Raw genomic sequence first — 17,017 nt, forward strand, 5'->3', positions numbered from 1 at the left:
TCATATTCTACTTTTTTCATATTTTAAGTGCTACTTCTCGACAACTGTATGAAGTAGATTTTCATTTTAAACATGAGAAAACCAAAATATGAAGTTAAGTAAGTTTTTCAATTCATACAGTATTTTAGCATCTTTATTGGAGTACAATTGCTTTACAAAAGTGTGTTTGTTTCTGCTTTATAACAAAGTGAATCAGTTATACATATACATATGTCACCATATCTCTTCGCTCTTGCATCTCCCTCCCTCCCACCCTCCCTATCCCACCACTCTAGGTGGTCACAAAGCACCGAGCTGATCTCCCTGTGCTATACGGCTGCTTCCCACTAGCTATCTATTTTACGTTTGATAGTGTATATATGTCCATGCCACTCTCTCACTTTGTCCCAGCTTACCTTTCCCCCTCCCTGTATCCTCAAGTCCATTCTCTAGTAGGTCTGCATCTTTATTCCCATCTTGCCTCTAGGTTCTTCACGACCATTTTTTCTTTTTTCTTTAGATTCCATATATATGTGTTAGCATACAGTATTTGCTTTTCTCTTTCCGACTTACTTCACTCTGTATAACAGTCTCTAGGTCCATCCACCTCACCACAGATAACTCAGTTTTGTTCCGTTTTATGGCTGAGTAATATTCCATTGTATATATGTGCCATATCTTCTTTATTCATCTGTTGATGGACACTTTGGTTGCTTCCATGTCTGGGCTATTGTAAATAGAGCTGCAATGAACATTTTGGTACATGACTCTTTTTTTTTTTAATTTTAATGACTCTTTTTGATTTATGGTTTTCTCAGGGTATATGCCCAGTAGTGGGATTGCTGAGTCATATGGTAATTCTATTTTTAGTTTTTTAAGGAACCTCCATACTGTTCTCCATAGTGGCGGTATCAGTTTACATTCCCACCAACAGTGCAAGAGGGTTCCCTTTTCTCCACACCCTCTCCAGCATTTGTTGTTTGTAGATTTTCTGATGAAGCCCATTCTAACTGGTGTGAGGTGATACCTCATTGTAGTTTTGATTTGCATTTCTCTAATAATTAGTGATGTTGAGCAGCTTTTCATGTGCTTCTTGGCCATCTGTATGTCTTCTTTGGAGAAATGTCTATTTAGGTCTTCTGCCCATTTTTGGATTGGGTTGTTTGTTTTTTTAATGTTGAGCTGCATGAGTTGCTTGTAAATTTTGGAGATTAATCCTTTGTCCATTGATTCGTTTGCAAATATTTTCTCCCATTCTGAGGGTTGTCTTTTCATCTTGTTTATGGTGTCCTTTGCTGTGCAAAAGCTTTTAAGTTTCATTAGGTCCCATTTGTTTCAAGTTCGTACACTTTGAATGGAAGAGGCAGGATTTAAACCTGAGTATTTTGGCTTCAGAACCACAGTCTGAACTGCCATATCATCTGGTCTCTAGAGGAGAGGGCAGTAGTATCATAGTATTATCTTGAGAATTTTTAGAATATAAAACTGTTGTAAAAAAGAAGGCCAATATATTATGTGGGGTGTGTGTGTGTATATATGTATGCACATATGTGTATAATTTTTGCTCACAGTAACTCCCAAATTTGGTTAAGGATTTTTTTATTGGTTTCGTAATGGGGAAAAGATCCTATTAGGCATTAGTACATTCTAACACTTTGATGTTTACTTTCAGGCTTCACTTTGATCTCTTTACACATAGATGCATATACAAATAGCATGAGACAACCATCAAGTGCTGAATGCCACCTCTGAGAAAGGTCACAAGATTACAGTCTTACAACTTTAATGAGCACAGTCTAAACTGGCAACATTTTACATATCATTATGATCTCTTTGTAAAGTAGATATTTCCTTGTGCAATATTCTATTTTTTTGAGCTTAAGAACTACTGTACACCAGTAATCAAAATTGTTATTTTATTCTTTTATGCCTTATTTCTTTCCCACTCTTCAAATGTTGTTTTCTGTAAAACTGGTCTGAAAAGAAGGTTCGAAAAATCAAATTATCGAATGTTGCAATGTTCTGAAAATCAAAATCAGCTTTGCTGATTATAGAATGTGCAAAAGGTATTTCTCATTATAGAAGTATGCTTTTCTTATTCTGCAGTAGAAAAAAAATGAAATATGTTAGCTAATCTTTAAATAATTTAAAATTTCATACATGATGTGGAATGTCTTAATGAGGAGTGCAGACTTTGCATGGGAAAATGTTTTGTGTGCTTTGTGACAACAGAAGGTAGATTTTCTTCAACCATTCCTTATAGAATTCTTGTCTCTTTCTAGATATAGACAAAACAAAAAATGATAGCTAGTCTCTTTGTAGCATTTAAATAATGATTTATTAACATTTCATTTTTTATTTTCTACCTATTATTCCTCTAACTCTCCCTTAATTATTTTAGTGTATTCTTTGTTGGAATTTTAAAAATTGGCTTTAATTTAAGGGTGTACCCAATGCCATGGAAGGAGAGTTTCCAGAGGTTGGTAGAGTTATGCAACTTATGATTTTAATAGGCATTTAGAAAATGAAATCTTGGTACAGATTCTTATGTACACAAATAAGAGTTCTCATATTTTATGTGCTCTAAAAATATGATAATGCTGGAAAATGCATAGCAATGGTAGTCCCAGTTAGACTGACCTTCCATTATAGCTACACTGGCTGCAAAGACAGTCTGTTTACATGGCCTCAAAGAACCTCACTTACCACACCACTGCTAAACCCTGAGCCCCAGTGTTTTCAATGGTGTTATTACAATCCAGTGAAATCAAAGATGAAGTTATGGCCATAAAAAAAAATCACACCTATGTATATTAATAGATCTGACTTCAACAAAAAGAGCTGGATTTCGTGCAATTTTCTATTGTACCAGAGAGACAAAGGTGGAAAAGTAATTTATGTTAGGAGATTGAGAGAGACAGCTAATCTGATCTGTGATTTTGTTTTAATATAAATTATAGATTGCTAATAATAGACACATCATTTCTTGGTGTAGATTTATTCTCTTTCTAATGTTTTCATCAGGGCTTTCAGCAAATATGCTCTTCTCCACTTGATTTCCCAGTATACTCCTGGTTCAGTGACTTACATAATATGAGTTATTTAAATTAGTAAGAATTATTAATGAGTAAGCAATCTTGATATTTCCCCCTAGTCCTCAGAATAATGCACGTTATTTCCCCTCTGTTTTAAAGAAAATATGGAAGATGTGGATATTCAGTTGAACAACTCACCCGGATAATACTACATGACAGTCAGTCATAAGGACCTTCAAAAAATACGAAGGAGTACAAATTCTATCATTTCCTTTGACCATTATTTAAATCAGCAAATATTAACTGACAGCATTTTAATTATAGATATGTTTTATGCATATATATGTGTATATATATATATATATAATAACTTCTTTGCTGGCAATAGTTGGAAAAATCAGAACAAAGCAGAAAAATATACATGCAGATTTTTAAAATTGACAAAGCTGAGACAACTGTTATGTGTTTACGTAGGCCAGAGTATGCCCACATGATGCTCTGTACTAGGAACACAAAGATGAATTAGGAGTGATTTCTGTTCTGGAGAGGTTGAGAAGGTGTGGTGATGGGGAGACAGATGTATGAACAATTAATTTGATAACTGTAGATACATCAAGTTGAATGGAAGCACAGAGGAATTAATTGGTTATGCAGGCTGGATAGCTGGGAAGGATAAAGAGGAAACATCATAAAGAAAAGCACAGAAGTCTGAATGGTTATGTCAATGATCTGAGGTTGGAGAATCATCCTCAGTGTGCCTGAAAAATAGAGACTGGAAAAGAGAGGTGAAAGAAAACCCAAGCAATGGATTGTGAAGACCCTGGTTGCCAGGCTGAAGGGACCTTGCTTTATTGGAAAGGATGAGGTGGCTGAGAAAGAAGGGTGGCTGAGATGTAAAAATTGGCTTTGTTAAAAATACTGAACTTGAGTAACAAAAATATATCAAAAATACCTACATGATGTGGAATGTTCACTGACAAAAGTTTACATCAAATTTTATTTTATTTTGGACTGCATGGCTTTTCATTACCACCTCCTGCACACACACAATAATTCACTTTCTACTTTCAAGCAGATAAAGGTTTATTTAAAAAATACAAGTTTACTTTTCTTGACTGACCAATTTTGTGACATTTGCACATGAAATGAAATAAAATGTTTGGCCACAACAAAATATTTTTTCCACATTAGCTTTTGACAGGAAATTGACATGGATTATTCAACAACTATATACAAAGTTGAGACAGCAACATAATTTCAAGGAAAAGAAATTCTCTTTATCAAGAAACATTAAACTCTTAAGGGAAATGAACATATGTTCCAAAACCATAACTTTGTCCTAAAGAAAATTTTAAGAATGCTAGTTTTCCCATGATGACGTTATCCAGAATTTTAATTCCCTCATTAAAAGAAGATTTGCCATAATTAGGAAACAAATCAAATAATCAAAGCATTTAGAACAAGATAAATTGAAGTTTCCGCAAAGAAAAATATTAATGTGCTTCAGTAGATATTTGATGGCCTTTGTGTATACATACAGAGCTTTAAAGGGAAATTTATTCAAATACTTAAGATGGTAAGTAATGCTCACATGTAAGTATATTTCATTCCAAAAATATCACTGTTTTGGGGGAAGTTTGGAACAAGATTAAATAATTTAACTTAAGACTTAGAAACATTTTTGACTGAACAACCAAATCCTCTCTCCCTTAAAGAAAAGGGGTGTGGGGAGAAAAAAGTTGGATTTGTCAAAACAAAATAAAGTCAAAGATCACAAAGATTTATACGTGTGTAAAAGGAAAACCTTCAGAATCCTTCTGCAGCCCTAAAGAGCTCTAACATGAATTTGGACATCTGCCAATGGGCTTGCCATTGGCAAGGGTGCTCTGTGTCTAGACACCTACACAGATAGGTAAGATTCATACTGTTGCATCCAGTGTCACACCTCACAGACCTAGCAAGTAAGTGCAAACCTAGCACATAAGAGACAACAATCACACTCAGAAACTACTTCTTGGGTAGCTGGTATTTCTTAGTTTGTGTCCTGGACAGAAAGCTCCATTACAGAACTCCCCTGTCAACTCAGACATGGTAATCGTTCTTTCAACAACAATTTGAGGGCTTCTGTGTTTTGGGTGTTGAGGAGAAAGCTGTAAACAGCACAAACAAGGATCCTTCTCTCAGATAATTTATAAAAGAAACATTAATGAAAAAGTACAGAAAGAAATAAGGTAATTACAGATTGTGACAATTGCTGTGAAGAAGATCAATAAAGTTATGCCTAAGAAAGTAATCAGGGAGAGGCTGCTTTAGAGAAAGAAATAAGAAGAGTCAATAAAAAGTTCCAGTTGAATCAAAGACCTAAGGATGAGATTGTGCTAGACATCTAAAAAGCCATGGAAGAAGAATTCCAAGGGAAGAGCAATACCCCCGAAGGGCAAAAGGGCTTTTCATTTATTCAACAGGTATTATAAACATTTCCTAAATGCCAAGCTCAATGTCAAATGTAAAATTCATGTCCTTGATCTAACAAGGTATTTTAGAGAAGTAGGGAGACACATATGTAAGCAAGTGAGTCACTGGTGAGTTAAGGGGGTAACGTTTGGATTGAGAGATTCAGGAAAATGCTACATTTTATTTGGGTTGAGGGGAGAAGGGAGAAAGAGGAAAGGCAGCTAGCTAGGAAAGAGTTAAAAATATTGGTGTGCTACCAGCTGATTCTGTTTGTTTGAACCAGCCAGCTAGCAGGCAGGTTGAGTAACTGTCTTCTGTTATCTTCATTAAGACCCTGAAGAAGCAACATAATGACCAGTCATACATTCAGATTATCTACAGGTATCCATGGCAACAAGTACTAATTGGCTTGCCCTGGGTTCATCTTTCCTGAGAGACTGTCGCTCAGATACCTCTTGGTAGAATTTCTAGTCCAGGAAAACTTAAGTGAAATGACAGAAAAGAAACTCATGACCTGATAGCTTTTGTTCAGTAACTTTCATAGGAAATGCCTGATGCAGTGAGGACTCATTATTTTGGCCATGTTAGCACTGATGTTATTTATGTTTCAGTTTAGCTTCTGTAGCTCACATGTCATTTGAGACAGCTTGACCTCTGAGAGTCAGATGAAATTGGCTAGATGCCCCCTCCCAGTGGTGGCTGAAGACCAGGAGACTAAGCAGCACAGCAGGCTTCCAGGGAGAAATGTGGCTAAACACTTTTCCTAAACTTTTTTTGTCTCAGAGACTTATTTTGCTGAAGAAATTCAGGAAATGGCTCATTTTGAGAATTCTCATCCTTTTCCTCATCTAGTTGTTCCAGTGAGGACCATTAAGCACACAGGCATTTGTGTGTCACCAACTTTACTGAAGCCACAGGTAATGGAAAGGGATGTTACACCTCAGCTTTAGATCTGTTGAGTTGAATATCCAACTTTCTGTTTCTGTGGAGTCTCTTGGGCATTTCCATCAACTCAGATTCTAAGCTTTTACCCCGTTTCTTGTCTCTCTTCTCTTCTTCCCTTTTTACTGCCCAACTCCAACAAAATGATGTAAAAATGTTTGCTAACATTGCTGTCAGTCAGGGCTTGGCATTACCAGGATGGGTGGCTATTGGGATGCTGTGACTCAGAAGGCTTGCCTACCCCAGGGTATTTCTATCATCGGTCAGACAAGAGTATCTGCAGTCCTCACTATCACAGCCATTCTTTTGTCTTATTCCTGACCGCTGGAAGGGCCTTTTTCATCTGAGTCTGTCTCCTGAAAGAAGGAAACCTCATAACCGATTTTCCTGCCTCATCAACCGTTAATTTTTTTTTTTTTAAGTGCAAAGTAGTTCTCTGTATTGGTTGGAGACTGGGGACAGATAAGTAGAGGAGTGGGAGAGTCGCATAGTCAAGCTACTTCTAGGAAGGCAGCATGATCTATTATGAGTCAACCTTGATAGCTGGGGCAAGAGTGAGGGTGTGTTCAGGTACAGGACAGGAGCTTTGCAGGCATAGAGTAGAAGGAGGAATTCCATAGAAGGATAGATTTCCGCTCATGTGTGTGGCACATAAAGTGCAGAAGACAAAATCTGTTGGCTTTCCAATTTTATTCAAGGCTGGCTCTTATTCTATAACTCAGACTGAATCAGTGGCCCTGTCTGACCTTAGAGGTATTTTGCAGACAGGCTCCCCTGTGATCTTGATGAAGTGAAGTAGCTTGGTTAACTCTATTATAGCTAGGGGCAAGAATCTAAATATAAAGTTTGCTGCCTTGCTTTTCATTTGCCCTTAAAAATTTTCACAATCAATATAATCTATAGTTTTTCCCTCCAAAAGGACTCAGTAGATCACTTTACCTCTTTGATATTGATTTACTTAAAATTCTAGTTTTAAAAGAGGGAGGTTAGTTCTTAGTTTCCCAAATACAGCAAAAACCATTAGTGAAAAATGTAAGGGATCCAAATTAAAAGAATACAAATTATTTGGTATCTTATTTATCTTTAGAACATTTAGCAATTCTCTTCCTTTAAACAAAGAATCGTTGAGATTAAGAAGTAACTTATGTATAAATCTCTGATACTGATTTTAGGATTTTTTTTTTTTCTTTTTTTGCGGTACGCAGGCCTCTCACTGTTGTGGCCTCTCGCGTTGCAGAGCTCAGGCTCCAGACACGCAGGCTCAGCGACCATGGCTCACGGGTCCAGCCGCTCTGCGGCATGTGGGATCTTCCCGGACCGGGGAACGAACCCTCGTCCCCTGTATCGGCAGGCGGACTCTCAACCACGGCGCCACCAGGGAAGCCCCTGATTTTAATATTTTTAAAGTTATGGTAATTCTGTTTTGATTTTCCCATTAAGTCATAAATTTGGGGAAAGCTAGTACTGATTCTTTTATTTATTTAAAGAGAAACAATCATTTCTGAATTTACATCTAAAAATTTAAAACATACTGAACAGTATAAAAACAAAATAAAAAGTGCCTTGAATTATCTACCACTACTCAGCTAACTACACTGATAACTACTCAGAATTATCAATTATTAATATATTGTTCTACTTCCTTCTAGTGTTTTTCTATTCAGGCATATTAATGCATATACGGATATACACTGCTGTACTTATATATGGTATATGTGTATATGTTTATACCTAAACCAAATTTGTCATATGCTGGATAGTTTTAAATGATACTTTGTCACCTAACAATATGTCATTGAGTGTTCTTCAGAAACATGAATTTTGAGGCATGCAGAGGGTAAGAACATACGGATGCACCACATTTTATTTTACTACCCTATGTTTTGGAGCATTTCAGTTGTTTCTAATTATTTGTTATTAGAAATGAGACTACAATGAATATTTTTTTGTTTTTTTTGTTTTTGCGGTACGCGGGCCTCTCACTGTTGTGGCCTCTTCCGTTGCGGAGCACAGGCTCCGGACACTCAGGCTCAGCGGCCGTGGCTCATGGGCCCAGCCGCTCCGTGGCATGTGGGATCTTCCTGGACCAGGGCACAAACCCGTGTCCCCTGCATCTGCAGGCAGACTCTCAACCACTGCACCACCAGGGAAGCCCAACAATGAATATTTTTGTTCATAAATTTTCTACTCACTTTTGAGGGAATTACTGGATCAAGTGTCATGAATGACTATTTTTACTTTATTTTTTAAATTGAAGTATAGTTGATATACAATATTATATGTTACATGTGTACAATATAGTGGTGCACAATTTTTAAAGATTGTACTTCACTTACAGTTATTGTAAAAATATTGGCTATATTCCTTGTGTTGTACAATATATCCCCGCAGCTTATTTTATTTTATTTTTCCCATAGCTTATTTTATACCTAATAGTTTGTGCTTCTTAATCACCCACCCTATATTGCCCCTCCCCACTTCACTCTTCCTACAGGTGACCACTAGTTTCTTCTCTATATCTGTAAGTCTGCTTCTTTTTTGTTATATTCACTGGTTTGTTGTATTTTTTTAGATTCTACATATAAGTGATATCATGCAGTATTTGTCTTTCTCTGTCTGACTTATTTCGTTTGGCATAATGCCTTCCAAGTCCATCCATGTTGCTGCAAATGGCAAAATTTCCTTCCTTTTTATGGCTGAGTAGTATTCCATATGAATGAGTATTTTAAACTAATGTTTGGTGCATATTTTCAGGTTTCCCTCTGAAAGGGATATATCAGTTTCTCCCTTCATAGTGTACAAGGGTGCGATCTCATTGTATTCTCACTGACGCTGGGGAGTATAATGCTAAGAAGAACTTTGCCAATTTGCTGGGCAAAATGGTCTCTAATTGTTTTAATTATTTTTATCTTTTTTAACTCTGATTGCCACATTTGTAGCTCCATAAGACATATTAATTTTCCTTTCTTTTATTTTAACCTTGAAAAACAATGGGAATAGTTGCCTTGTGGGGAAATTGGGACATCTAAATATGTATGAACATGTTATATAAATATTAGGAATTACTATTGTTTTTAAGCCACATGGAAAGAATGAGAAATCTTCATTAAGTGAGAGTGAGTTGTAAAGAACATGCTTCATGCTTTGTTGTCCTCATCTGAAACAGAGGCCCTTGGTGCCCATGTTGCATTTACTCAGCTGTCTTCTGATTTTAACCACAGCTGTGGTGGACAGACTGTGGAAGCTCAGACTCTTCTCTTCCTGACAGGATCTTGCTGCAAGCACTTGCATCTGTCTCTCTGTAGTCTTCCCCAGACCCTTCTTCAATGCACGGGCCCCCCAGCTGGCTCACATTGGGAAACCCAGAGGTGCAGGGATGGCGGAGGGATTCGTGTCCAATGGGAGATGGGAGCCAGCGGGAAAATGTTCCACTCTCTCATCATTCAGATGATCAGTTCTGGGAGGCATTTCATGTGTGTTTTCTCAGCAGTTCTGGCAGAATCCCACTCTTGACGCCTATAACAGAGACTTCATTAAAGCACCATCTCTCTAGTGCTTTTCCTCCTTCACTGCCTGACTCTCTTTTTTTCCTCACTTCTGCTTCCTAAGATCAGCTTCCAAAAAAACTTAACTGTAACCAAGTCCTTATTCTAGGCTCTTCTCTTAGGGGAACTCTAACTAAGGCATCATCCTTTTGCCTTCTTCCCCAGCAATGCTGGACTTTCCCCCCTTCCCCTGTAGAACATTCAGTTAACTAACTCAGCCATTACATACTGAGTACTGACCATGTGCCAGACAGTACTGTCGTGAGGGATGTGGATGCAGACTCAGATGCTGCCATCATGGAGCGACATTCTAGTGGGGCAGGCCGAAAGTGACACAACAAATAAGTTGTCTTCATGAGACTTCATAAATTCCAAGGAGAAAAAAGTAAGGGAGATAGGAAATGTCTGAGGGAAGGGGTGAGTTGTCATTTTAGATAGTATTTCTAGGGAAGACCTTATTGAGAAAGTCTCCTTTGAATAAAGATTGGAAGAAGGTGAGGAAGTGAACCATGTCAATATCTGTAGTAAAAATAGTCCATCTGAGGAAACAGCACATACATGGACCCTAAGATGGGAGCATGCCTGGAGCATGTAGGAATATTAAGAAGCCCAGTGGGGCTGAAGCAAGTTGAAGGAGGAGTAAACTTCACAAACTTAGCTAAAATGTAGACTTCCCACTCTAAGATGGTATGGTAGGCAGAATAATATCCTTCCCAAAATGTCCATATTTTCATCCCCCAACCCTCTGACTATGTTATATTCCATGGCCAAAGGGAGTTTGCAGTTGTGATCAAGGATCTTGATGCCTTTTGCAGCAACATGGATGGACCTGGAGATTATCATACCAAGTGAAGTAAGTCAGGCAGAGAAAGACAGTTACCATATGATGTCACTTATAGGCAGAATCTAAAAAAAAATGAGACAAATAAACTTATTTACAAAGCAGAAAAAGACTCACAGACATAGAAAACAAACTTATGGTTACCAAAGCGGAAAGGTTAAGGGGGAGGGATAAATTGGGAGTTTGGGATTAACATATACACACTACTATACTTAAAGTAGATAACCAACAAAGACCTACTGTATAGCACAGGGAACTCTGCTCCATATTCTGTAATAACCTAAATGGGAAAGAATAGATATATGTATATGTATGACTGAATCACTTTGCTGTACACCTCAAACTAACATAACATTATAAATCAACTATGTCCAATATAAAAAAAGAATTTTTTTAAAGAAAAAAAAATTAAGGATCTTGAAATAGAAAGATTATCCTGGATTATTCGGGAGGGCCCTAAAAGTAATCACAAATGTCCTTATAAGAGAGAGGCAGGAGCAATTTGAAGATTCTACACTGCTGGTTTTGAAGTTGGAGGGAAGGACCACGAGCCAAGGAAGGCAACACCTATAGAAGCCAGAAAAGGCAAGAAAGAGATGCTCCTCTAGAGCTTCCAGAAGGAGTGCGGCCCTGCCGACAAATTGATTTAGCACCATAAGACCCAATTTTGAAATTCTGACCTCTGTAACTGTAAGATAATAAAATTTGTGTTGTCTTAAGTCATTCAGTTTTTTTTTTTTAACATCTTTATTGGAATATAATTGCTTTACAATGGTGTGTTAGTTTCTGCTTTATAACAAAGAGAATCAGTTATACATATAAAAATGTTCCCATATCTCTTCCCTCTTGCATATCCCTCCCTCCCACCCTCCCTATCGCACCCCTCTAGGTGGTCACAAAGCACCAAGCTGATCTCCCTGTGCTATGCGGCTGCTTCCCACTAGCTATCTATTTTACATTTGGTAGTGTATATATGTCCATGCCACTCTCTCACTTTGTCCCAGCTTACCCTTCCCCCTCCCCATATCCTCAGGTCCATTCTCTAGTAGGTCTGTGTCTTTATTCCCATCTTGCCCCCAGGTTCTTCATGAACTTTTTTTTTTTCCTCTTAGATTACATATATATGTGTTAGCATACGGTATTTGTTTTTTCTCTTTCTGACTTACTTCATTCTGTATGACAGACTCTAGGTCCATCCACCTCACTACAAATAACTCAATTTCATTTCTTTTTATGGCTGAGTAATATTCCATTGTATATATGTGCCACATCTTCTTTATCCATTTATCTGTCGATGGACACTTAGGTTGCTTCCATGTCCTGGCTATTGTATATAGAGCTGCAATGAACACTGTGGGACATGACTCCTTTTGAATTATGGTTTTCTCAGAGTATATGCCCAGTAGTGGGATTGCTGGGTCGTATGGTAGTTCTATTTGTAGTTTTTAAGGAACCTCCATACTATTCTCCATAGTGGTTGTATCAATTTACATTCCCACCAACAGTGCAAGAGGGTTCCCTTTTCTCCACACCGTCTCCAGCATTTACTGTTTGTAGATTTTTTGATAATGGCCATTCTGATCAGTGTGAGATGATATCTCATTGTAGTTTTGATTTGCATTTCTCTAATGATTAATGATGTTGAGCATCCTTTCATCTGTTTGTTGGCAATCTATATATCTTCTTTGGAGAACTGTCTATTTAGGTCTTCTGCCCATTTTTGGATTAGGTTGTTTGTTTTTTTGATATTGAGCTGCACGAGCTGCTTGTAAATTCTAGAGATTAATCCTTTGTCAGTTGCTTCATTTGCAAATAATTTCTGCCATTCTGAGGGTTGTCTTTTCGTCTGTTTTATGGTTTCCTTTGCTGTGCAAAAGCTTTTAAGTTTCATTAGGTCCCATTTGTTTATTTTTGTTTTAATTTCCATTTCTCTAGGAGGTGGGTCAAACACGATCTTGCTGTGATTTATGCCACAGAGTGTTCTGCCTATGTTTTCCTGTAAGAGTTTGATAGTGTCTGGTCTTACATTTAGGTCTTTAATCAATTTTGAGTTTATTTTTGTGTATGGTGTTAGGGACTGTTCTAATTTCATACTTTTACATGTACCTGTCCAGTTTTCCCAGCACCGCTTATTGAAGAGGCTGTCTTTTCTCCACTGTATATTCTTGCCTCCTTTATCAAAGATAAGGTGACCATATGTGCGTGGGTTTATCTCTGTGCTTTCTATCCTGTTCCATTGATCTATATTTCTGTTTTTGTGCCAGTACCATACTGTCTTGATTACTGTAGCTTTGTAGTATAGTCTGAAGTCAGGGAGCCTGATTCCTGAAGCTCTGTTTTTCTTTCTCAAGATTGCTTTGGGGCTTCCCTGGTGGCGCAGTGGTTGAGAGTCCACCTGTCAATGCAGGGGACTCAGGTTCGTGTCCCGGTCCGGGAAGATCCCACATGCCATGGAGCGGCTTGGCTCGTGAGCCATGGCCACTGAGCCTGCGCTTCCGGAGACTGTGCTCCACAACGGGAGAGGCCACGGCAGTGAGAGACCACGTACTGCAAAAAAAAAAAAAAAAAAAAAGAAAAGAAAAGAAAAAAGAAAAAGATTACTTTGGCTATTTGGGGTCTTTTGTGTTTCCATACAAATTGTGAAATTTTTTGTTCTAGTTCTGTGAAAAATGCCAGTGGTAGTTTCATAGGGATTACATTGAATCTGTAGATTGCTTTGGGTAGTAGAGTCATTTTCACAATGTTGTTTCTTCCAATCCAAGAACATGGTATGTCTCTCCATCTATTTGTGTCATCTTTAATTTCTTTCATTAGTGTCTTATAATTTTCTGCATACAGGTCTTTTGTCTCCTTACATAAGTTTATTCCTAGGTATTTTATTCTTTTTGTTGCAATGGTAAATGGGAGTGTTTCCTTAATTTCACTTTCAGATTTTTCATCATTAGTGTATAGGAATGCAGATTTCTGTGCATTAATTTTGTATCCTGCTACTTTACCAAGTTCATTGATTAGCTCTAGTAGTTTTCTGGTAGCATCTTTAGGATTCTCTATGTATAATATCATATCATCTGCAAACAGTGACAGCTTTACTTCTTCTTTTCCGATTTAGATTCCTCTTATTTCTTTTTCTTCTCTGATTGCTGTGGCTAAAACTTCTAAAACTATGTTGAATAATACTGGTGAGGGTGGGCAACCTTGTCTTGTTCCTGATCTTAGTGGAAATGGTTTCAGTTTTTCACCATTGAGAACAATGTTGGCTGTGGGTTTGTCATATATGGCCTTTATTATGTTGAGGAAAGTTCCCTCTATGCCTACTTTCTGGAGGGTTTTTATTGTAAATGGGTGTTGAATTTTGTTGAAAGCTTTTTCTGCATCTATTGAGATGACCATATGGTTTTTATCCTTCAGTTTGTTAATATGATGTATCACATTGATTGATTTGCATATATTGAAGAATCCTTGCATTCCTAGGATAAACCCCACTTGATCATGGTGTATGATGCTTTTAATGTGCTGTTGCATTCTGTTTGCTAGTACTTGGTTGAGGATTTTTGCATCTATGTTCATCAGAGATATTGGCCTGTAGTTTTCTTTCATTGTGACCTCTTTGTCTGGTTTTGGTATCAGGGTGATGGTGGCCTCATAGAATGAGTTTGGAGTGTTCCCCCCTCTGCTATATTTTGGAAGATTTTGAGAAAGATAGGTGTTCGCTCTTTTCTAAATGTTTGATAGAATTCGCCTGTGAAGCCATCTGGTCCTGGGCTTTTGTTTGTTGGAAGATTTTTAATCACAGTTTCAATTTCAGTGCTTGTGATTGGTCTGTTCATATTTTCTATTTCTTCCTGGTTCAGTCTCGGAAGGTTGTGCATTTCTAAGAATTTGTCCATTTCTTCCAGGTTGTCCATTTTATTGGTATAAAGTTGCTTGTAGCAATCTCTCATGATCCTTTGTATTTCTGAAGTGTCAGTTGTTGCTTCTCCTTTTTCATTTCTAATTCTATTGATTTGAGTCTTCTCCCTTTTTTTCTTGATGAGTCTGGGTAATGGTTTATCAATTTTGTTTATCTTCTCCAAGAACCAGCTCTTAATTTTATTGATCTTTGCTATCATTTCCTTCATTTCTTTTTCATTTTTTTCTGATCTGATCTTTATGATTTCTTTCCTTCTGCTAACTTTGGGTTTTTTTTTTCTTCTTTCTCTATTTGCTTTAGATGTAAGGTTAGGTTGTTTATTTGAGATGTTTCTTGTTCCTTAAGGTAGGATTGTATTGCTATAAACTTCCCTCTTAGAACTGCTTTTGCTTCATCCCAAAGGTTTTGGGTCATCGTGTTTTCATTGTCATTTGTTTTTAGGTATTTTTTTTTCTTCTTTGATTTCTTTAGTGATCTCTTGGTTATTAAGTAGTGTACTGTTTAGCCTCCATGTGTTTTTATTTTTTACAGATTTTTTCCTGTAATTTATATCTAGTCTGTTATCAAAAGAGGAGATAATTGCACTGGCACACATACCCTGCTCCCAAGTGTGGCCAAGGGGAGGCTGATTTTGGGGTATGGGGCCTTGGGGTTGAGCTTCAGTTGTTGAGCTGGGATTTCTACATGTGAGTTTATGAAGGCCTTTGAGGTGTGACATGGAGCTGGGGTAGGAAGGAATGGAGCAGGCCTCAGGCCAGAGGCTGGGGGCTGGCTCTTCCCTCACTTCACGTTCTGGGAAATTACCCCAAAATGTTGGAGAATTCTAAACTTGAACCTGGGCTCCCAGGTTGTCAAGCAGGAGGATTTGTCAAGGCAGAAGTGTAGGACTTATTTAACAGTGTATTAACTTGATTTAACTCTTTAAAAATCTTTTAAAGATAGATGGACTAGGGGCCTCTGTTTGTACTCTTGCCCTGAGCCCTGCAAATGTGGGGGCTTTAGCTGACTACTTGTCCCTGTTGGATCATTTCTGGATAAATTCAGCAGAACTTTGCGTGTCACAAGATTCACTTTGGCATACCTTGTGATGTAAAAATTTTCCCAATTGAAATCCTTAAATTTAATTTTTCGTATAATAATTCAGTTTACTTGGTGTAGAAAAATATAATGGGGCATAGGGAATTTCTCTTTAGGAATTATGGTCATATTCATTTCACCCATTGGAGTCAGTCACATGGTCCCCATTGCCTTTGCTCTGATGCATATGCTTTGCTATTTTTACTGGGTTATTTTCCAGTATCCTGTGGGCCAGTGAGAGCTATGCTGGGAAGCAATCACATTTTCGTGGCAAGACAGACCTCCCAGCTGCTAAGCTCCTTTAGGGTAAGAGAGGAGCAGCCCTCGCTAAGATGGAGAGACCTTTCTGCAGACATCTATCCCTTGGTGCACATGGACCATTTTCCATCTCAGCTGGAATGCAGTCTAAGGTAGGTGGTTTATTCCCCTTTACTGTCTCATATAAACTAGAGCTCTTGCTCACTTGCTGTTCATGTTTCTAGTAGATATGTATTGTTTTTGCCTGTCCTGAAACACTTCCCCCTTACTTTATACATATCCGTCCCGTTCACTCCTTGGGTCCAGGAGAGCTGTCAACCACAGTGGCCTACTCTTCCCCTGCTCGGTAAGTGCGGGAAGGGAGTGTATGTAACCCTGGCACATCTGGATAATCTTTGCCAGGTCTTTAACTTTGAACAGAGTAACAACTTAGGCTAAAGGGGGTTAAAACTGTCTTGTTCTAGAGGAAGCATCCAGAAGAGACATGTTACTGCTACTGAGCTCTCTTGGGCTACCCTTACCTATCCTTACTTAAGCTTGCTGGGTTGGCTTTCTTTCTGATTTTGTGAGCTACCCAGAAACTTTCTAACAAGTTCTTTTGTTTACCTAAGTTGGCCAGAGTTGCTGGCAAGGAAAGAGTCCTAAGTGTCACACTATTCTTTCCATTTGGAACGTCTTCCCCCAACCCAGCCCTACTTCCAGCTTCATGCCCTACATCTATCCCATTTTACTTTCTTGACCTGATGGGATAGCCTACTATTTCCCCCTAGAATTTTTCCTCGCTGATTGCCTGGATGGCAAATCAGAAATTACTCTAATTTACTGTAGTGAACTTTCAATATCAGAACTACAGTTGGATTTTTCTCTCCTAGTATTTCTGTTAGCCCAGTGTGATGATTAAATCTAGAAAACTAGAACTCATAATGCTTTATGCTGATGTTGTTTGCTATCTTTAACCTTTAGAAAGTCCATAAAT

At 37.9% G+C, this 17,017-nt stretch overlaps 1 protein-coding gene across 1 annotated transcript in view; it reads left to right on the forward strand.

Annotated features, from left to right (window-relative positions):
• The window catches only part of LOC309823200 (uncharacterized protein), a gene marked incomplete at its 3' end in the record, with an annotated part of 239,699 nt that overhangs the window by 117,537 nt on the left and 105,145 nt on the right, over positions 1-17,017 (forward strand). Inside the window, exon 3 of the mRNA XM_082655342.1 lies at positions 16,004-16,193. Within this exon, the coding sequence (XP_082511468.1) occupies positions 16,027-16,193 (167 nt within the window). The 5' untranslated portion in view covers positions 16,004-16,026. The remainder of the gene's footprint in view (positions 1-16,003; positions 16,194-17,017) is intronic.

This window comes from Grampus griseus (genome assembly GCF_964374135.1).
Source record: "Grampus griseus genome assembly, chromosome: 5".
NCBI classification, from domain to species: domain Eukaryota; kingdom Metazoa; phylum Chordata; class Mammalia; order Artiodactyla; family Delphinidae; genus Grampus; species Grampus griseus.